This window comes from Felis catus, chromosome A2, assembly GCF_018350175.1.
Source record: "Felis catus isolate Fca126 chromosome A2, F.catus_Fca126_mat1.0, whole genome shotgun sequence".
Taxonomy (NCBI): Eukaryota; Metazoa; Chordata; class Mammalia; order Carnivora; family Felidae; genus Felis; species Felis catus.
Genome location: NC_058369.1, coordinates 160,722,264 through 160,746,014, shown reverse-complemented (window position 1 = coordinate 160,746,014; position 23,751 = coordinate 160,722,264). Strand labels below are relative to the sequence as shown.

The 23,751-nt window shown below is 40.1% G+C and overlaps 1 protein-coding gene across 5 annotated transcripts in view; it reads right to left on the bottom strand.

The window, feature by feature from the left end:
• CNTNAP2 (contactin associated protein 2) overlaps positions 1-23,751 on the bottom strand; it is a 1,965,211-nt gene that overhangs the window by 683,474 nt on the left and 1,257,986 nt on the right. For all 5 annotated transcript variants that reach the window (XM_045053282.1, XM_045053281.1, XM_023250688.2 and 2 more), the window contains one exon: positions 19,022-19,141. In XM_045053282.1, coding sequence (XP_044909217.1) covers positions 19,022-19,141 — 120 coding nt within the window. The remainder of the gene's footprint in view (positions 1-19,021; positions 19,142-23,751) is intronic.

The window sequence follows — 23,751 nt, the reverse complement described above, 5'->3', positions numbered from 1 at the left end:
TGTTCAGATCTTAATCTGATGAATAACATTCTTACTTCTGTCATTTGAACTAGAGTGAAGGCATATTAAAGAATTTTGTCTTATACATTTTCACAGTGTCTCATTGCTCTAGGATAGCACTGGGAATAAAGCGGGTGTTATAATAAAGTGAAAAGGTAGTGGCCTCCAAGGTGATACAAACTTGGCTTCCAATTTACCTATGCCTTAGCTGTCTCACACATCAAAGTGGATGATGATTCAACCTACCTCAGTAGAGGCTGGTGTACAAAGCACAATGCCCAGCATGCAGTATGTGTTTGCTAAATATGAGAAATTTATTATTGTTGTTGTTTACAGGCTTAAAATGTGGGTGATGAATAACTAAGATATTGGATAAACACATAATATCAGTAACATAGGCAAAATCATTGTGCAAGCTGACTGAAAAAGAGACAGCAATATAAAGTATTTTGGGGAAGTGTTCAAAATTTATTATTGGGGTTCATTCTATGAATATGTCCAACCCAATTTAAATCTGTGTCAGTATTTAAGTTGAGGCTGTCAAAATGCAGGCATCAATTTTCTCATCTGTAAAATGGGGTTTGACTAGGTGATGAGGATTCTCTTTAGCTCAAAGTTTTGGGAGATTATAATAATCATTACCTGGTAGTCAGGACTACAGGTTTGGTAAAAAGTAAGGCAGAAGGAGAGAAGGGGGAGGGCAGCACTGTGTAGACAACTAGCAGGGTTGGGAGTAGGGGGTCATTTCAGAAAGTCCTGGGATAACTTGTATTCTTCCGGGGAGAAGATGAAAATTATGGTAATTGCTTATCAAATATTAAATCAGCTAGAGTTGAAAGGACAGAAGAAGGAGAATGTCTGAAGTTCAGATGCGGGTAATAAAGAACATTTGGGTTAACATGAATCCACTGCTAGCGAAATAACAGATTAGGATCCAGGTCTATCATTTACTACCAAATTACAATATTTGTATTTTAAAATAAAGTCCTCATGTATATAAGCTTTCTTTGGATTTAAAAAAGGCATTCGATTTTGAAAATGTGTGGGTTATGCTAGTTACAGTTCTGGCTCCAAGGCCAGACAAGTTAATTGTTTCACAGAAGGAAAATTTTAAATTAGGTACAAAGGTTTTGTCAAGCCTAAGAATTTCTGAGAGTGTGTGTACCACTGACACTTTGAGAAGTATCCTATCCTATTATACTAGTTCTCTTAAATGCCCACATTATGTTTTAATAGCACATTGGGAAAAAACATTGAGCGTATTACACACAAAAGCTTTATGGGTATTGTTGCTTTGGATAAGAGGAAGTTAAAAAAAAAGTGAGTTGATATAAAGAAAAAAAATGTTTTTTAAATAATTAAATTGATGGTCGGTGGGCTTTGCAAAACTTGTGCAGATGGTAAACAAATCAGTAAAGTTTGGGAAATTCTGACTTAAGGTAATAAATGATTCTGCTCTCAGAAACTGCTGTAAATTAATAGATATAGTAGCATTAATAACTTTATAGCTTTTTCTCATTTGAATAATTCAATGTCTTTACTAGAAATAACTTAGCTACTCATATGCCATGCTAGAATATCTGAAATAATTTTATACACATTTATAATACTATAAGCCCCACACAAACAGATGTTATGTCTAATATGTTTTCTGTTGTATCCCTAGTGCCTGCCACATAATATGCACTAATAAATATTAGTTACATAAATAAACAATTATACAAACTTAGGTAAACACATTAAAGTTCTAAAAATTGTACCCAGGGGATAACATAGGGTAATCAACATGGATATTTTACATGAGTGGGAAATGACTCACACTCTGTCTAATGTCTGATAGAACCCTCCTCTATCACAGCTACCATTAAAGTTGCCACTAATCAAATCATAGAGTTATTCAAATTAAAAAAAAAAAAGAAAATAGGCTAATGATCAGAATTAGAAAGGGATTATGAACCACATCAAGTAAGGATCTACTGATGGAACTGGGAAGTCCAAGTGTGAACTTAAAGATTGTGTTGAGATGGATTTGTAAGATATTTCAGAATTGATTTTTTCTGCATGATTATTAAAGACATTCAGTACTCCTTTTTGTATGTTTATTCATTTATTTTTGAGAGAGAGAAAGCACGCGCGCAGCAAGGGAGGGGCAGAGAGAGAGAATCCTAAGCAGGCTCTGCACTGTCAGTGCCGAGCCCAACGTAGGGCTCGATCCCACAAACTGTGAGATCACGACCTGAGCCGAAATCAAGAGCTGGACGCTTAACTGACTGAGCTAACCAGGAACCCCTCAGTATTGTTAAATAATTGCAGTGAGAAACCAAGAAACTAGAGTTGAATTTGATTTAAAGATAATAAACTTTATGAAGGGCAAATGGTGGAGGAGTTACATTTATGTTGAAAATGATACTTCTGTGATACAAAGAAATGGCTTTTTTTTGGGTAATTTTGTTAAAGGAAATGAGATTTGCACACTTATAAAATTTGCATGATTTTTATGTTTTCAGAATCATCTGCACACTAAATATTTTCCCATTACGACACAAGAAATTAGCATCCCCTTTAAAGCAAGATTATTATTATCAAGGAGCATCTTTAATAGACTTGGAGTCTATTAAAACATCATAGGAACGCTGAAAAAGAAAGCTTTAACACATTGACTATTTTTTGGACATTTTTCCCTCTTTCCTTCATCACACTACTATGAAGTGCTCTCCCCTGAAAGGGAGAGCAATCAGTATGAATAGGACCATGTCTGTAGAGCTAAAGGCAAATTGAACAGGCACCAAAAATTCATTTAAATGACATCGCAACACAGTCAGAAGCTCACCGGGGCCATGATAATCCATGCAAATGTTTTTTTTTTTTACAAGGTTTCTGCCCAGGGCTTGAAATGGGAGAAAGAAAATATCACTGGTTTTAACAATCAATCTCTAAATCCAACCTCTTTCTAATCTCCTCTTTTAAGTGGCTCTGTTATCCCCCTTGACTTTCTACTACTAACAAAAATATCTAAACAAGAGTCTTATAACTGACAACCAAACTGTATCATGTAGATAAACAACATGATGACAAAAGTCTCAGCATTCACAGAAGCTTCTGAACGTGCTGGGTTCTTACTTATCCGTAATGATAATACAGATCCTAGCAACGTGTTGCCATGATAGAGGAAACAAACATTCTATGGAAGTTGGAGTATTTTACTTTCAAATACAAATGAAGATCAGGATTCAAAGTATTAAAAATTATTATATAAGGGGAATCTGAATCTTTACATAAATAGAATCTAGAGCTTTCAAAGAAAAGACAGACCTGGGGGCACCTGGGTGGCTCAGTCAGTTGAGCGTCTGACTCTTGATTTGAGCTCAAGTCACGATCTCACGGTTCGTGGGATCGAGCCCCTCATGAGGCTCTGTGCTGACAACATGTACCCTACTTGGAATTCTCTCTCTCCTTCTCTCTCTGTCCGTCCCCTGCTCACGTGCCCATGTGCACGTGTGTGCTCTCTTTTTCTAAATAAACATTTAAAAAAGAGAAAAATAAGACAGAACTTGGGAAGAGTGGAAGTGTTGGGAATATGATGCTAACAGTAATTCTCTTTCCAGAGAGTAACTATTCTACTGCATAGACTATTCCTTTGTGTTTTCCTATGTAATATCTAATTCAATTTTTTTTCTAATCTTACCTTCCTTTAACCTTTGTGTATGGAATATGAAAGGGAGGGGAAGGGGAAAAAGAAAGACTTGTTATAAAGTAGATACTGAAGCAAAAGCAAGAACAGAATGGTTAATAAACATAGTGGCTTGCTAGGTCTCAACAGACAAAAACTTCACATGAAGAACCTTTAAAAATCATTTGGACTGTGATTTTCTGTATAGACCAGCAGAAGGGGGCTATGGATAGGAATGACTTTGAGAGAATTTGGAAGTGCTTGCTTGAAAGTATCTTCTCCATATTTTGATTCCCATTGTTATTATTTTTGAAATGGAAATACCCCTGGAGGAGGTAACATAGTACATTAATATGCTAGAGCCATATCAGATCTTTCTTCTTCTAAGGGAGAACATTCAGGGGAAGGCTCTGAGAATAAGGACATGAGAAAGAAGAAAGGAACAAGACGAAATTAAAGGAAAATGTTGTTCAAGCTGGCCTGGAAATGCAGTTCAGAAGTAGCAAGGGCGATTTAGGAGTCTGATGAATAAACTCGGTAACAGCATTGGTTATTACTCAGACCTAACTCATCGTTGTGCTTTACAGCAATTAGCCAACATGCTGATGTTGAAGTACCCATCTCTTGTAAATTTTTCCCAAATTTAATAACTTATGTTGACATAGTTTCTTTTTATAAGTACTTGGTAGACAACCTGGGAAGTTAATTAATACGTTTTGTGGTCTGTAATTTACCTCTAAAATACATTCACAAAGACAGTTTGATATAATTCTATGCATATCAGATAGTTGACATCCAAGGGTTGATCCAAGCAAGAACACACACTCCATAGGAGGGTGGCTAGTATTTCATTAAAAGACCACATTTCAGAGGTAGATAGTACAAATGTGTAAGGTATACTTGTTTCTGCTCAACACCTCATGGTTTGTTAATTAGCATAAATGAACTGCTAGTTACATTATGGGGGATGGGTTTTTTAAAGGTGAAATCACTGGTGTTCGCTTAAGTTGATCGGTGAAAATAATTTAGAGACTCTCCCTCTCTTGCGTCAAAAGGATAAAGGATAAAGTCTAGGGAACCCTTTGCTTTTTATTCAGGGTGACTGAGGCTGGATTCTTCAGTAGTTCTATTTCATCCATTGATTTAGAGGATTCTGGCTGTCTGATCGCAATTATAAAGTAAATTCGATCCCGCTCCTGCATTGCTTTCCTAGTTGGTGTAAGAAAAACGTCCATACACCGAGCATCTGGAACAACTAAAGGGATAAAGAGCTGGGACTTCCAAGCTTACAGAACAGGCTGTGTAGACAACTTTTGAGCCCACTGCTAATAAACACGTGTCTTCTAACTGTAGGAAGGGCAGGCTTGTCTCATACCTGTTTTCTCACTGGGTGCTGAGTTAGATGAAGTTACTCATGCTTACTTGTCTATCTCTAACTACTGCCGGCAACGTCCATCTACTAAGAGAGCCAAAGTGGCATCCGTCTTCTCACAGCAGTGCATTTATTAGTGCCTCATATATACAGGTGGTGCTGGATTCATTAGTGAACAAGCCTAGATCACAGCCTAGACTCCAGTTAACCAGAAATCAGAAACAGAGGAAGACAATTTTTAAATAATACTGGTCATGACAATTTACATGATTTTAATTATAAGAACGAGGGTTTCTCAGAATGTTGCAATCTCTTAGAAGGGAAAAGTGATAAATTTATGCCCTGAAAAGCGATGGAAGTCTCTCATCCAAACCTATATTCTTTAATGTACATAGATTCTTGTGAATTGTCTTATAGATGCACCCACAGATGATAAGATGTTTAAAATATTTATGAGCTGTTTGGAAAATATTACAATCTGTCTGTGTCTCAGGTCACATGTCTTCAACATCGGAACACGAATACCTCTCAGGGTTGTTGTAAGGAATAACCAGAATACTACAGATGATACTATGCATCTACTTCTTTTTGCTTTAATTTTTTTTTCAATGTTTATTTATTTTTGGGACAGAGAGAGACAGAGCATGAACGGGGGAGGGGCAGAGAGAGAGGGAGACACAGAATCGGAAACAGGCTCCAGGCTCTGAGCCATCAGCCCAGAGCCCGACGCGGGGCTCGAACTCCCGGACCGCGAGATCGTGACCTGGCTGAAGTCGGATGCTTAACCGACTGCGCCACCCAGGCGCCCCTTTGCTTTAATTTTTTAAAGTTAATTATTTATTTTGGGAGAGACAGAGTGAGTGAGTGAGCAGGGGAGTGGCAGAGAGAGAAAGAGAGAGAGAGAATCACTGACAGTGCAGAGCCTGATGCACAGCTCAAACCCACGAACTGCGAGATCATGACCTGAGCTGAAACCAAGAGTCACTTGACCGACTGAGCCACCCAGGCATCCCGAAAGCATCTACCCTCTTATAGAGAGTTGATAACAAGTGCTAAGAATTATGACATCCCTTAAATAAAAGGGATATATTAATAGATATTTAAGATTAATAGATTTCCATAAACTTAAAAGTCATGTTTCAGAAACTATTTACTTCTTACAGTATTAAAATAAGGGATTAAAAACAAGTAAAGGGTTTCCAGATTAGGATGGTGGATATACATGGCATTTAACTTCTAAGAAATCACAGTTAGAGTATATGTTATATAAACACATAATCCGTGTGTGAGAGAGTAAAAGGGAGAGAAGCTAATGATTGCATGAGGGCAGGAGGGCTGTACTGGGTCTGTACTGGGCACACCAGGACATGTGGTAACTTACCCTGAAGTTTAAAGTCAACAAGACCCTGCCACTCTTTTCTTCCTAAGTTTATTTACTTATTTTGAGAGAGAGAGAGAGAGCACGCATGCAAGTGGGCGAGGGGCAGAGAGAGGGAGAGAGAGGATCCCAGGCAGGCTCCACACTGTCAGCACAGAGTCCCCTGCAGGGCTCAAACTCATGAACCATGAGATCATGACCTGGGCTTAAGTCAGATGCTTAACCAACTAAACCACCCAGCTGCCCAGACCCTGTGACTCTTAATAACAAACACACAGCTAATCATTATGAGGAATCTGAGGAAAGCTGAGGAGCCTAGAAATAAAGGGGAAAAAGAAAAAGAAAAAAAAAACGAAAATAAAGATATTTAGAGAAAATGAAGAAAAAAGATGTCTGTTATCCTTGAGATGCGAGCAAAGGCTGTGCATTCAGGAAGCAACAGGAGAATGCCATTACAAAGGAAATTTCCAGGGGGCGCCTGGATGGCTCAGTCCGTTGAGCAACTGACTCTTGATTTCAGCCTAGATCATGATCCCAGGGTCACGGTATCGAGCCCTGAAATGGGATCCTGGAGCCTGTTTCCAATTCTCTCTCTCTCTCTCTCTCTCTCTCTCTCTCTCTCTCTCTCTCTCTCCCCCTTCCCCCATGTCTCTCGCTCACTCTGAAATAATAAATTAATTAATTTAAATAATTTTGTAAAAAGGAAGTTTTCAGGAACAAAAAAGAGTTCTTTGATTAAAGTCATGATGAAAAGTCATTCTAGAAGGAACATAAATCAGAAGAGACAAAATCACAAAGAGAACAACGAAAAGAAGTGTAAGGAGTTGCCAGCATGAAAGTGAGCACTCAGCAAACGGATGAAATAGACATACTCTAAGGCATGTTGTGAAATTTCAGAACATCTGGGACAAAAAGAACATGCTAACTTCCAGAGAGAAGGGGGGGGGTTCCTAGTAAAGGATCATGAAGGGACCAGAGGGTGTGTGGTGCTGGGGACAGAGAGAGAAAGAGAGAGAGAGAGAGAGAGGGAGGAGACAGAAACAGAGAGAGATAAGGCTGAGGGAGACAGGGATCATGGGAAGCATGAGATCCAGCACAGGGAGAGGTGAGGAATTCCCAGCTGAACGACACTAGTGTGGCAACGCGAGGTTTCACGGAGACAGCATGCCCCAGACACAGACAGCAAACAGTAAGGGGGGGAGAATGTAGACACATCAGCAAGATGCCCATGACCATTTTACAGTCTCTTAAAAACTGAGAAAGGACAGAAAGCAGAAGGGGCCAAGATAGTTTCCCAGGGAAGACTGAATAAAATAGACGTACAGACAAGCAAAGAAGAAACGACGACGGCGACGATGATGATGTTGTTCTTGCCTGGTCTCGCTTTTTTAATGCTGACTGTCTTTGCTCAACAATATTACTGAAAACAGGACATGATGTGAAGGGAGGTCAGCCCTAACAGAGGACATTCTGTCCACCAATGAAATAAAGACATTTTTGACAACTTTGTTACTTCCTCTCTTCACAAATGAGACAGATGCTGCCATGTGGCAGTCATTTGTAGGACACTGATGAGCTTTAGGGCATTAGCTTAAGTGAGTCCCAGGCAATATGGTTCCAATATTTGCCAGTTTAGGCAATGTGTACTATTGGTACAGTTTATTGTAACTTTCTCGGTTGCATCGATTGGACCAAGCTAAGGTAAAACAAGAAATTAGCTGCTCTATGAGATTCTCTCAACAAAATTGCAAGAAACCTTTTGATATGGAAATCTGTTTACTCAGAAGGGATGAAAGGTGACCCACAAAACCGAAAAGGGTAGGGTTTGGAGAGAGAAACCCAAACGTACTGGCTTGAGGTCAGGCAAGGGAGAGGACTTCCTAGGGCAGGCCTGTGCAATAATTCTCGTGTTTTTGGTTTCTGACCATAAGGCAATAAGCTGACCTTAATTGGATCTCCCAAGGTGTTTTCCCCCCTCCTTCCTGCCTGACCAGCTGATTACAGAGGACTAGATAAGAGTCTCAGACCCCAAATGTCAGACGACTCAACAGCCCTTAGCTATAGACAATGTGAAGCCATTCTTGGCTACGGAGGAGGCAGGGGGAGATCACATAGCAAAGGCATTGCTTTAAAAAAAAAAAAAGAGGTTAGAGTGGAAGAGAGCCAAAGCCTAAGAGACTCTTAAAAACTGAGAACTGAGGGTTGATGGGGGGTGGGAGGGAGGGGAGGGTGGGTGATGGGTATTGAGGAGGGCACCTTTTGGGATGAGCACTGGGTGTTGTATGGAAACCAATTTGACAATAAACTTCATATATTGAAAAAATAAATAAAGAAAGAAAGCAAGCAAGCAAGCAAGCACCAAAGGGCAGTGTATTTAAAATACTGTCTAGGAAGGCGTGTAAAAATATTCGGAGGTGGGTGCATTTGCATCTGGGGTACCCTTTCGGAGGCTCCAGAGGTGACCCTGAGGATCCAGTTATAGCTCTAAAGCTGTTTCTTCTTGATTTTTCACGGCATCCCATACTCCCTCCCAGACCCTGTCCCATGGCATGGGCCTCACCCCACCTCTAATAGCGTTCCTCTCCTTCTCTTGATTTAAGTTCAAAACCCATTCGAGAGCTTTCGTGGTATTAACCTATCACTGTGACTGGCACACAATGAAGAGGTTTGAAAGAGAGCCTGGCAGGTGAAAGCCATCTGCGGAATAAAAGTATGAATCCAGAAGGGAGTCTTGGGCAAGTGGGTAATCAGTTACGGAGAAGAGCTCTCTTTTCAGGCTGTGTTTGATCAGTGAGTTGGTTCCTAGATTTTCAATTGAAGCTGTATGAACAGAATTGAATTCAAAGATTTATACTGATTGTGAGGAACTGAAATAGCTGAGCATGCGAGGCGGGAGTTGCTGAGTGATTACAAAGGTTTTTTTTTTTTTTTTTTTTTTTTTTTTAACAAAGACAGTTTGTGAGAGGTCGGCCAAGAGGAGAAGACGTCCTAAGAGAAGACGCCAAGGAGAGCTCTTCTATGTGCAGGTTAACAAAGGAGGAGGTGCACTGGGTTAGGAGACCGAAAAGGGAAAGAAAAGGCCTGTGATGAGAAAAAATATAAATGAGCAGAGGGAATAAAATGGAAGAAGCCAGTGTTTTGAGGCTTCCACTTGAGGCCATGAATTTATCAGAGAAATAGTTCATGACACATGGGAACACCAAGGGACTGGAAGCATAGTAATGCCCGGTCTGCGGATGTTAATAAGCCTCACAGAGAATAGGGGGGCTGCGTGTGTCCTCATTTCTTGCTGGTTTCCTTGCAGAAAAGGGAAGAATAAGGCACTGTGATCACATTAAATATTACGCACTATGATCCCCAACACAATTCCATTCAATGTCGTTACATTCTCACACCAGATTTGGTTAGATTCAGAGTAAGATTTTACATTGACAAAATCACTAGATATTGGCAACAGAATTTAAATTATCCTTAAAGTTGGGCTCAAACCCTAAGGGATGGCTAACCTAGGTAGACATAGATAGGAAATACATGACTTATCCTATAAAGCTCTCAGAAAACTATAACTTGTAGTTGAATTTAGAGCTAAAATTGATAATAATTGCTTAATGGTTTCGATTCTGGTTTCATGTAAAATGTGTTCTCTGATTAAAAACCCCGAGGCATTCGTTGCTCAATTAAGAAGTAAATAGTTTACAGCAAAAATGCTGTCCAAACCACAGATAATAAATTAGAGCTGTGTAAGGAAGTTTTGATGATAATGATCACGGAAAGATATGGGTAAGAGGTGCTCATTTTGGAAATCATATTACAGATCATACTACAAAATCCAAAATGAGGTGTAGTGTTTGAACCACACAGACACATGCACGCCCACACACCACACACAAGCATCTGTGCACATGAGCGTGCACACACACACATACACACACACACACACACACACAGTAACTAGGACCTCTGGTTCTGAATCGCACAACCCTAAGAAGTCAACCTCCATAACTTACTAAGATTTGCTGTGACTTAGGGCTTAGTATTCCTGATCATTACCTACCTTGTGGGGTTGTTGTGAACTACTGGATGATGAATGAGTTAACACGGGTAATGCACCTAGAATACCGCCTGACATTAAGTTTGCCTCGAGAATATATACAGCTTCAAGTATAAAATGCAAAGCCTTTATGACACATTTCCTACCATGTTAGTAATTCATATCTGGAGCTGGTAAGCAGTTTTTATTTTTTTTAAATCATATTTTCAAGATTTCCTAAACTGAACAATATGCTAAAGACTCTAAGAAAAATGATAATAAAAAAAGCTTAATATTTTACACACTAAACGTGGCACTGTTACTCAAAAGATAAGAATGAATGCGGCTGGAATTATGAATACTCCACAAAGGTATTCGTAGCAAGGTATGGTGAGAGGAATACAAAGATGGCCCCCAAGATTCCTGTCACCCGGGGTTTACTCCCTGCTAGGCCCCACCCCTTGAATGTGGGTAGGATCAGCGAGTACGATGGGTCATAACTCCTGCAGGTAGGTCCCTCTACGTGGCAAAGGTAAAGAGATTTTGTGGATGTAAGCAAGGCCCCCAATCAATTGACTTCCGTTAATCAAACAGGTAATTATCCTGGGTAGGCATGACCTACTCGAGTGAGCTCTTGAGAGACAGTCTGGAGACCAGAGAGATCCATCAACTGCCAAGCTGTGAGAGGGACTCACGGCTGGGACCTGGGAGCAGCAGCCTGGATTTGCTGAGAGCATCCACAGCCAACAGCCAGGAACGAAACGGGGCCCTCATTAAAGCTACAAGGAACTGAATTCTGTCAGCAACTTGAATGAACATGGAAGAGGATCCCAAGCCTCAGAGGAAATCATGGCTCCTCTGACCCCCTCATTTCAGCCTGTGAGACCTGAGCAGTGGGCCCGCTAACCCGTGGCCGACTCCTGACCGACGGAAACGTTGACATAATAAATTGTGAGCTGCGAAGAAAATGAATGTGATCGAGAAGGACCCGCTTTGCTTTGCTGGGGGGAAGGGTATATGAGCAGGAATGGTGGGGGAGGTTCACGATACTTCCCAGGAAGCCACGCGCACCACCAGAGACTCATTTCCTTTACTTCACTGCCGAAACTTCTGAGAAGCATAATAATAAATAAAATGATATTACCGAGTGCAAGTACTTAGGAACTTGAGTAACAAGCTCTCTATAAATATTAGATTAAAAAGACATGAACAGCTTTTACCATTATAGAGGATAATAGAATTTGATCAGCTAAATCCCAGGGCTTTATAAAGCACAAATTATGTAAACAAGCTTAATGGCTTTTTTGATAAAACTACAAAACTAGTTCTAGGAAGAATACAGGAGGTGTTTGGACTTCCAACTTCACACGCTACAGCACAGATGCTTACTTAAATTAAAAAAAATTAAACACGAATGCAGAGAGGGTTATAAAGAACATGAATTAGTGTACAGAATATTAAGAAAAACATTGTTTTTGATTTAGAGATAAGGAGTAAGTTTCTTACTTACTGAGGATAATGGCTGGATCTAGCTTTATATACAATTGTTATTAATCAGCAGGCAGAAAGAAGCAAATGAAGCTTCAAATATAAAAGTTCAAGGTTTCTAGGAAGAGATGTTGGTAAACATCTTAAGAAAATAGAACTAGGAGCTTAAATATTAAAAAAAAACTGCACGGATAACAGAGGTAAATACTCAAAATATATGATAGTTTATGTTCATGAAAGTCATATTTACAACAGCAAATTCTCAGAGAGAGGGTCAGAGTGGAGAAAGAGGGTCACCCCCTGGCAAGGGTGACCGTGCCTACGTTTTATAATACGCCCTAAGATCCAAACAAGAAAACCAGGCTTTGGCTTGCGTAGAACGATGTCTTCTTCCACAAAAGACTTCAATGGATACATTCTCTCCTCAATACCAACTCCACAGTACTTGAAGTGCTCTGTCATTTAGGGTACCCCCTAATTTCCAAGCCATGTAGCCCTGAACTGCAAATAGTCAAAAGAAGAATTGCATAGTAGGAGACCTGCCTCATGATAGAAAATGAGGAGTGCCAATTTATGTCAGACTTGGGCAGGAAACGAGTAAATTCAAGCTTATTTGAGATAAGAGGATTCTGTCTCTAGGTTATTTGACTGCAAGTAGTGACATTTTTCTTTCATGTTCCATAATAGAATTTTTCTTTTTTTCTTATCCTCTCTTTCTCCCTCTCTCTTTCTTTTTTTTTTTAAATGGAAGTCAGTGTAGAGATCCTCTCACTTCAGTCCCTACATTTCACTTACAAGGAAACCAGAAACTGAGATAGTGCTCAAAGTCCTACAGGGCATTTGTAGAGTGGTACCTGCCTATGGCACAGCTGTACCAGGCACGCCCCTTTCCTAATGTGGCCCTGGCTTTCTTTGTTCCACTTCATGAAATTAGCCAAGGCAGAAACCTGGGCATCGTTTTCAATTCTTATCGCACCAGCCACAGTCTGGCCAACTCGACTTCCTAAATATCCATGAAGTCAATCCCCTTCTTACCTGACTGTCACCACCTTAAATCTCAGTTTCAACTCCTGGATTACAACAGGGGTTTTCTAACTTGTCTCCCTGTTCTTTGTCTAGGTCTCCTTTGGAGAATTCTACTCAAGGTCATGCTTTGGCAACTGGGTGGCTTGGTCATTATGCATCTGACTTCAGCTCAGGTCATGATCTCACAGTCGGTGAGTTTGAGTCCCACATCGGGTGAGCATGAGCCCTGCTTCTGTGAAAAAAAAACCCCAGGTGAGCCCTGCTTTTCTCTCTCTCTCTCTCTCTGCCCCTTGCTCACTTGCGCTCTCTCTCTCTCTCAAAACAAAAAAATATAGTATTATCAAATGCTTGCTTTTCCCTCAGGACCAAATTTCAACTGCTTTTGCATGCCGTACAAAGCACTGTATGAGTTGATCAATTTTTCCCACCCCTCCGCTACTTTTCCAGGCCCCACAGCACCCACTTGTTCTTTAAGACTCAGCTCATGAGTCCACTGTTTTGTGGGAAATTTTGCTGGTCCCTGAGTCTAGGGTAACTGCTGATTTTAGGGTTTCCTAGAGTTGTCCATGCAGACCTTTGGAGGTTGGTCACTTCCAGCCATACCACATTCCCTGCCTCCTGCTTGCCATTACTTGCTATACTCAGGTGCATTGCCTTGTTCATCATAGACATTTTCATTGATTCAGTCACTCTCCATCCTCAAAACTTGTTTTCATTCTCTAAGACCCAAGAAGTCACTTCAACATCCATAGGGATGACCCATTTTTCCCCAAAATGCTCTTAGATGCTCTTTCCCCACTTACTCTCAATTACATTCTCCTAGACGCCTACATGTTATTTAATCATCAGAAACCTGATCTCTGCTGAGTTCCTGAGAGCTCATTCCCAAGATGCCTTTTCCCTATTTACATCAAGCCCTAAGTGATATTACTTGTCATATATTCATATGCTAACAATTAGCACATTTATACCTAACCCAAATATCCTTTGTAAGGTCTTACTGTAACTGCAAAATTTGATTCTCAAGTTAGATGGTATACAGCACCTCACATTTAACTATGCCAAAACTGACTTCTTGAATTTTCTCTAAATCTGTTCTTCCATTAATTGTCCACATCTCCCAATGGCACTGTAATTCACCTAGTCATTCAGTCCACATATTCGGGAGTTATTCTTGATAACTGTCTTTAGCTCTGCTCACCCAATCTGTCATCCATCCTGACAAGTCTACCTTCAGAATAGATCTAAAATTCATCTCTTTCTCCTCACTTAAACTGTGACCACTCTAGTTCAAGAAGGAGATGATGCTTCCTTGGACTTTCACAAAAACTCCAGAACCAGTCTCAGTGTTTCTACTCTGCGACTCATGGCACCCCCAGTGGTAATTTTAAACAAGACCCTCTCCTTCTCCTGCTTAAAACCTTTCCATGGATTCCCACCCCCTGTGCTGAAAAATAATTGAAAACATAAAAAGCAAGCTTTTCTGTGTACCTCCACCCTTACTGCCTGGTCTGCTTTGGCCCTGCCTATCTGGGAACTTCACTTTGAGCCCCTCTCCGAGGCTCTCTATGCTCCAGACTCTGGCCACTCGGGTCTCAGGTTCTTGGAAGGAAACAATCTCTTTCATGCCTTGCAGAGTTCATTTACAGGGCCCATTTCCTCCCCTCACCTTCCTGAGAGCTTTGTCTCTTTTCATACTTTAGATTTTGGCTAAAGAGTTGCTTCCCAAGAAAGGCATTATCTAAAATCCAGTATCCAAAGTTAATATGTCCTCAGAATTCCATTACTTTTCTTGATAGAAAAATTACTTATTTGTTTGCCTTTTTTAATGTTTATGTATTTTTGAGAGAGAGAGAGAGAGAGAGAGAGAGAGAGAGAGAGAGAGAGAGAGAAAGAGGCAGAGTGTGAGTGGGGGGAGGAGCAGAGAGAGAGGAGACACAGAATCTGAAGCAGGCTCCAGGCTGTGAGCTGCCATGAGGCCACATTTGAACCCACAAAGCATGAGATCATGACCTGAGCTGAAGTTGGACGCTTCACCGACTGAGCCACCCAGGTGCCCCTATTTGTTTGCTTTTAAATGTGTTTTATTATTAGTTGTGAAGGTATTTGTTTATCCACTTATCTCACATGGCACAATTCCTGATGCATAGTGGATATATAAATTAAAAAAAAAAGCCTGGAAAAAGGATTGTAGAGGTATCCTCAAACACTCTTACTGTTTTTCCATAAAGACTGTGAAAATATTCACAGTCTTTGGGATTTTTTTTGGTGTGTATTATATATTTTTAATTAAAATGCTTCCTTGAGTAATATAGATCCATACGCAGTTGTGATAAATAAGAGAGGTCTCTTGTACCCTTCATTCACTTGACCCAGTGGTGCCACCTTGTAAAACTACAGTACAGCATCACAACCAGGATATTCACAGTACAGTCAGGATACTAAACATTTCCATCAGGACAAGAGTCCCTCATGTTTCTCTTCTATAACCACACCTTCTGTACTCCCACCTATCCCTCCTTAACTCCCCAGCAGCCATTAAGCTGTTCTCCATTTCCATAATTTTGTCATTTCAAGAATGTTCTATAAATGCAATCAGACAGTATACAATGTTTTGAGACTGGATTTTTTTTTTCACTCAGCATAATTCACTGGAGATTTATTTTTCTTGCATTGGATCAAGAGTTCATTCTTTTTTTTTTTTTTTTTTTTTTTTTTTTTTTTTTTTACTGCTGAAGAGTATCCCATGGTATGGATGTACCAAGTCTGTCTGGCCTTTCACCTGCTGAAGGGTATCTGGGTTCTTTCCAGTTTCTGGCTATTACCACTAAGTCTGCTGTGATAAGCTGCATACAGGTTTCCATGTGAACATGTCCTTATTCCCCCGGGGTACATGTCCAGGAATGTAACTGCAGGGTCAGGTAGTAGTTGCATGTTTAGTTTTTAAAGAAACTATTATTAGGAATTGGGGATGGAAATAAGGATGATTTGCCAGAGGTATTGTAAAGAAAAAATTGAGAATATAACAGAAACAGTGAGCTTAGGTGACCAAAAGATATCAGCAGGTTGAAATTGTGGACTGAATCGAACAATAACATTTTCTAAAAGGGACACACTTCAAGTCCTCCCCTATGATTCAATATGAAACATAATGAGGATAAGGAATACAGTATTTATTTGATAATGTTGAACAAACAAATACAATGTGGAGACATACGTTGACAGAAGTGTGGTAATAATGATTGTTTGGAGGAACTCCTTGTCCCAAAATCAAGGGAGACTTCCTTTTTCCTGTCAGGACCTAAATTAATTGTTTTTGTTTCCTTTGTCCTTTCTTTTAAATTATTAATTGAATTGACAGTTTAGGATTCCAAAGAATAGATCTAAATCAGAAGTAATTTTCAATAGTGTCTTTATTTTCCACCAAATCTACATCAGATATTATTGGTCGGCGAGGTCCCTTTCCTTAAATTTTTCACATCTCTGTGCAAGTGAAAAGCTCTCCCCCATCCCACCCCAGCCATAGAAAGAAAGAAAAAAAGGACGATCCCTGCCAAGACATTGTTTCTTCCCCAGAGAAGATGTTTTGCTCCCATTTTAAAAATATGTGATATATTCAACAGTGGTAACACCCCATTATGCTTGGGTCACTGAGAAGTAGGACAGCTCTACTCTTTAACACAAATATTATAAAGTAAGGTGCATATTCACTTTCTCAGGATATAGAGCGATAGATATATCAAGACTTCTAGAATTATTCATGCTGTCATTCCCTCCTCCTCTTCAACATAATATTTCTTGGAAGTGCAACAGCCCAAACCAACCTGTGTTGTACCATGCTGTCCTAATGATGTCAAGTTCATGTTCTTTCCAGATGAAGGAAGGGTTAATGGGTGGCAAAAGGCCAAGAATGCCAGCTGGCCTTCAATGGTCCCTGACACGCTGGTGTTCATAACTATCTTGAGTGATACAAGAAGCATATTCTTACTGTATAAGGTGGTACTGTACTCTTTATTGTCCGGATGTGTTTAGAGTATTGGGTTAAACTATAATCATATTTTGTATATATTAGAAGAAATAAAAATCAGGATTCTTACAGATTAAATCCAGTTCTCATCGATTATATTTGAGTTCAAGTAAGATTAAAATGAAGGTAAACAAGAAAGGACTTGAGTGCACTGACAAGTACAACCATCAATATGCTCTTACGTCAAGCTTTCTGGTACGTGGGTTTCTTCTCTGGGATATGTTTAGAGTTCTTGGCATGGAAAGATAATTTTGGGAGGACAGCTACCATTTTACCATTTTCTCTACATACTATATTCCTGTCTTTATCATCCTCCTTCTGTTCTGCGCCATGCCTGGCTTCCCGATATTGCGGGGAGTCCTCCACGGGGTTTGCTTCCCCTCAACGCTGTTCGGGGTTCTCCCTTTGAGTGGCACAATCCTATTTCCATTTCGCACCTATGTTGGGGAATGTCATCGAAAAGATGTGACTACTGATTGTCCCGTAAGCTGAACCCAAGCACTCCGAGGCTTCTCACTTCCAAATGTCACCTTCTCCTGTCCTTGGAATGTGGGTTCCACTAGCCTTTTCCTCTCCTAGAGGTTGCTCCAAGAACAGAGTTGAGATGGTGATGCGATGCTGAGAACACCTGTATGGTACATGTGACTGGACCCAGTTAAGGCCTCTTTAGAAACTTCTGAGAATTTGCTGCCATCCTCGTGCTTCTTAAAACTGCCACCTGCCACCCCGGAGTGACCTGCCTCTCTCCCTGCCCTCCGGTTTCAGATCACACCAGAAAAGTTCCCTGGAGGGTTGCAAACCAACAGACTACTCAGTCAAAGTCTCCAGAGGTTGAGCCAGTAAGTATGGAAAACAAAGATAAGAACAAGAAACCCGTGATTCTAAAGCACTGCCAGATTTAAGAACCATTGGCCTCAAACAGATTTGTATTTAATCTTGTCTGAATAATATAAACAAGATATTTAACTCTCTAATCCTTCAAAAAATAATAATACCTTGCTCCCGGGTAACATTTACTGAAAGTCTACCATGTGTCAGATAATACGTGAAGAACCGTATGTACATTATCTTCTTTAATTTATGTAATAATGTTATGAAGTAGATATAGATATTACTATTAACCCATTTTACAGATAAACATACTGAGGCTTATTGAGTTATTAAACTTAATAAATAATGTGCCCAAGATCGATGGAGCCAGGATGTAAACCAGGTAGTGTAAGTAAAGAATTCATCATGGTATCTGACACACAGTAGACAGATCATGTAGTAATCATCATAAATAGCATCATATAATCATCGTTACTGTTATAATCAAATGCCTCAGCAGTTTCCATCAAATGCTGATCCTCTCCTGGAGCCAGTGAATAGTACATGTCCCACACTTCTACTTTGGAGGGTAAGACATAACTAAGTATCTGATGGAAAATCTGCTCTTAGACATCTGTATATCTTACACATTGTGGGTGTTTACAAGAACCCCACAATTTCATTTCATAACCCTGAAATTTAATATGGAAGTAAAGAAAAACTAGGTTCTCTTCTGATGTAGAAAACTCCAGATACATTTTGTGAAAGGTGCAGGTGATGCCAGAATAGGATTTCAGTACCCAGAAAGTCTCCTTCTGTAACTGGGGGGCCCAGGGAAGCTCTGGAATGGTCCATAAGCTTCCCCTCACACGGGCAGTATGGACAATCAAGCAGTCTACGTTACTCGTGGAGGCTGCTTCGTGGGTCAGTCCTTTCTATGGACTTCAACCTTCAATTTCACTTTCTGGGTTTTTCCCCTACATACTGATATTTTAAAATTATGTCCTGCTCAAGTCAGAAGGTGGACTTTAAAAAAAAACAGGTTAGAAGATTTTATTGTAGAAATACATTTCACCGTTTTATGGAACAAATCCAACAATACATAGCTTATTACACGCTGAGATAAGAATGTGGCCCAGAAGAAATATACCTGGGTAGTACTGTCCATGCTCAACACGTAGAAAAGGAATGTTCGTGAAACATAAATATGGCACTGTTACCTGTCATGTTGCAGTAGACTTTCAGAGGCCCCAGCGGTCCACTGCCATCAGGATCTATCCAGTAGTAATTTGATGTCTGGCCCAGGTGTTTGTATGCTTCACAGGAAGGCTCATAGATCGCTGGAACAGAATAGCCTACATGAGAAAGTTGCAGCGCAAATGGCTCCCCAGATAGGTGCCCCAGCCACATCCAATACTGGCCAGCCACTAGTGAGCAGTATACCCTCCTGTTGGGAGTGGCATTCTTTTTCTCTACACTTAAATTCATGATTTGGTTCTTACTCTATAAGCCTTTTTGACCTAACAAAGATAGCAAGTTCCTGCTATGGCTTTATAGTTGGAAAAAAATATAAACCAAACAATAAATTGTTAAATAAATGTAATGTTGCATTAGGGCTCATGATCGTTGAAAAAATATTTAATCTGTAGTTATTTATATATGTCATCTCCTTACTGTAGGGGGCTTTATTTTGAAAGGCCATAAATATTGGTTGTTTTGTTGGGCTAAAAGAAAAATCCCTCTCTCTCTCACTCTCTCTCTTTCTCTCTCTCTCTCTCTCTCTCTCTCACACACATACACACACACACATACACACACTTTTTTTTTGCATAGATAAATTTTTTTGCATAGATAAATTTTCCTCAAACAGCATGGGATTTCTAATCTTCCTTCATTTAAGAAAAAAGGAAAGACACATCCCTGCTTCATTTTATTATAGGTGTATTAATTACATCACATCTAGTTTTTGTGGAAAGCTGACATCAATGTAATTAAATTACAGGTTCCTTTTCATTGTTTTCCCCTTTGCTCCCATGCTCCCAACACATTTTCTTTTCTCACAGAGACTGCATCTGTTTTCAGAATACAAAATGGGCGTTTACATACCCCCTTTGTAGTTACAACTTCTGGAATACCATTGGGAAGACTTTTTAAAACAGCTCCACACTGACATTTATGATGACTTTGAAAGATGTCTTTCCACACTTGCTCTTGGCCAAAAGGCCGAGAAGCGACTGAAAGATGTCTTTCCAAAACTAAGGACTACTTCTGGTAAAGAGCTATCATCAGATGCACACAGAGTACAGTCTTTTGGGAAAGTGCACTGGAATTCACATGGCTGGGATCTGTCATTCTTCAACGACGGGTCTGATTCCAGGACCTCCCTTTTTCACTTTCCTCTCCTCTTCCATGTTCTCCGTGCCTCCCTTTGGCTGCCTGTAGTTTCCTCGCCAAGATGTTAGGCCTCCGATTCTATTTCACGTCAACAACCACACACCAGACTAAAACAATTCTCAAATGCTTTGTTTTACTTAACCCTTCTTTCCTCCTTCCATTCTTTCTGCAAATTATTGAGTACCTATGATGTGCTGAGCAGGGATTAGGCAACACAAATATAGCTGTAAGCAATTCAGATAAAGAGCCTTTGGAGTAGGGTCTGTTCACTAATTATTGTGGTATTACTCACGCATTAAGGTGCCACTGGAAGGGGTGAAGATGGAAAGTTATGCAGGGCTCACACGCCTTTTGTCCCAGTGTGATGATTAATGTGCCCAATTTCAGTCTCCCAAGTCTCTTATTTGGATAATAAACTATGGTTGCTCTAATTCTGAATGCCATGCCAACTAAAATATTGCAGTAAAGGGCAGCGAGGAAGAGTTTTTAAACCCTTCAGCAGGAAGATGCTATAATTAGATGTAGGTTTTAGAGAGAAAACTCCTGTAGCAAAACAATAGATTTTAGGGAAGTGATTCAGAAATTCATGAGCTCACAGAGGCTGTCATTGCCATAGGCCAGGGGAAGGATGACTGTTTCCATAAGAAAGTGCAAGGATGGATAAAGTATACGGCACTGACTCACATGTTTTTAAAATCAACTGGAGATGGAGACCAGGTGGGTGTAGGGAGTTAGGAAGAAAAAGAGTTCAGAATGACCTAAACGCACCATTTCTAACCGGCTCCTATTTTTTTGTAACCTCTCTCCAGATAATTACAATTTTTGTGGGTAGCTCAAAATGATCCAGAATGTCAGGTTAGAATTCTAAAGTTCTCCTTTTAGACCCTTTGGCCAATCTTCCATTAAAAGCTTTCATTTTTTTTTTTAATATTTAATCATGAGTCACTCTCTTTTCTCCCCGTAAACACCCCATTTTCCTTATCGTGTGGTATCTGTTTACAGTAATCACACTATTAATTGGTCGTCCTACCCAAACATCTCTTCACTTTCCCAACAAATTATTCTTTTTACCCAGTGTTAGTCTGGTCCTAAGACATACTTTCATTATGTTAAAAAAATATGTAATGATTTTTCAGTCTCTGTGATATTACATCTCAGATCGCTATCTATGCCTACAAGACCTTCGACAAACCTAAGAGCTGTCTCCTGGTTTTGGTGACCTGCCAGTGTAAACCTCGCACACTGGTCAGGCAAATCTGACACAGGATCTTGCTCACCCTTTCTGGGGTTACCTTTATCTGCAATACACTACAAGCCTCTTAGTCTACCAACCTTCTCTACCAGAGTTAACAATTAACGCAGAAGTGCGAAGAAACAGGACTCTGCAATCAAACAGACTTGGGTTGAACTGACTCTGCAAAGCACTATGTGCTTGCAGGTAAACACAGGTAAAGTGCTTGATCTCACTTAGCCTTGTCTGGAGAAGAGGGATCGGGTACATTGCAATACAGTGACAAGAGCTGGAGGATATGACAACACCAACCGCTTCACCTTTCTATCTGGCCCATGGTCAACATTTAAGAGGTGGAATTTTTATGATTAATATACTACTTATTAATTACATCCTACTCACAGTCCTCCTTTTTTAAGGAGGGCCTCCCTAGTCAACGGTCCGGTCAATACACCCATCTTTCTGTACAATCTGGGGCATCCGTTGCTCATCTCACATCCTGTAATACCTGATTAGAGTCCATTTAGGACTTGATTGAGTGTTGGTAATGGAATTGCACATACAACCATTTTATTTCCTAATAAGACTGTGAATTATCTTGCGGGGAGGGTCTAGAAGATACATTTCTCTTTCCTACTCCATGCAATCTAACATGGTAGATGTTTAAGAAAAGCCATCAGAACTAACGAAAGCATGATCTGATGGTAAGCGCGGGTGACTCCTGCACGTCTAAGAAAGCATCTAAGCACTCTAAAGAGGGCTACAGACCTTAATTGACTAAGAGCCAATTCTGAAGGCTTGTAAATGAGGGAAATCTGGGTGTGCAAGCGGCTTGTCTCTTTGTCTTCAAAGCGTGACTGTTATTCTGCGTGACTTTAACCTACAACTGGCCTTCTGGCTGCTTTTGCCTCATCGACACAAATGGACACCAAGTACTTCAGTCCAAACTTTATCATGTGTGAAAAACCAACTGGACAGCTTGTTAAGATGGGGAATCCTGGGCTTCCCCCCAAAGATTCTGATCCAGCAGAGAATTTGCAGTTGTAATAAGCTTCCAAGTGAGCCTGATACTGCTGGTCCTGACTGCATGTTGAAGGACCCTGCTCCAATCCTGGAAAAAAGTTAACTCTGGAAGCGTAGGCTAATTCCTTTTTTAGATTTAGATATAAAAGGGGAAAAAATAGAACACTGAAAGGCAAGACAGTAGAGTTTTAAATAAGGCTGGAATGCCACATCACTTCACTCAAAATAATGAAAAGGGAGTGGGATACAGACCCCTAAATAAAAATAAGGGTGCCTGGGTGGCTCAGTCAGTTGAGTGTCTGACTCTTTATTTCGACTCAGGGATTGAGCCCTGTGTGGGGCTCCATGCTAAGCACGGAGCCTACTTGAGATCTTCTTTCTCTATCTCCTTCTGCCTCTTTACCCCATTTGCAATCTCTCTCTCTGTGTCTCAAATTAAAAAAATAAAACCCTAAATAAAAATACATGTCAAAAGAAACATACTTGGATGAACGCACCCACATGGTAACAGTGATCATCTTTGATTAATAAGACTATGGATGAGATAAAACTTCATACTTTTCTGTTTTCCATACTACTTATAATGTGTGTTAGTTACACTATCATTAAAAATACACTTGCAAAATACATATCTAGAATAATGGCACGGAGGTAAGATGACAAGTACAGCTCGGTATAATGAAACTGTATTAGTTTTTTAACTGAATGAGGAATGAAGAGATAAAAACTGAGAATAAACTGAGGGTTGATGGGGGGTGGGAAGGAGGGGAAAGTGAGTGATAGGCGTTGAGGAGGGCACCTGTTGGGATGAGCCCTGGGTGTTGTATGGAAACCAGTTTGACAATAAATTTCATATTAAAAAAAAGTTGATTCAACATTATCCTAAAAAAAAAATCTCCTTTCTGTCATTTACTACATAGAAACTCCCTTTAACTTTTAGTTTTCTTAGCTGTAAAATGAAGGCAACGATACCTCCTTCACTGTTATTGTAACGATTAAGTGAAATCACACACACTTTGTCAACTAAAAAGAATTGAGTACATTGACATTTTAATGCAGAGAATGAGCTAACCAAAGCATTTACCCTGCATGCCTCAGCCGGTTAGCTTGGTATCCAGTGGAGGCATAGCTGGGTTGTACAATTTGTGCACATGAAGCCTGAGGAGCTGAGAGAGCACGAGGGCTAAGGCAGAAGCCGATGAAGAAAGAAAAGAGTGTGAGCCATCATCAGTGATGGAGTTTTGCTAGGAGACTGCTGAAGAGCAGAGAGGCAATTGGGCCTATGGGGAAATAAACAGACTC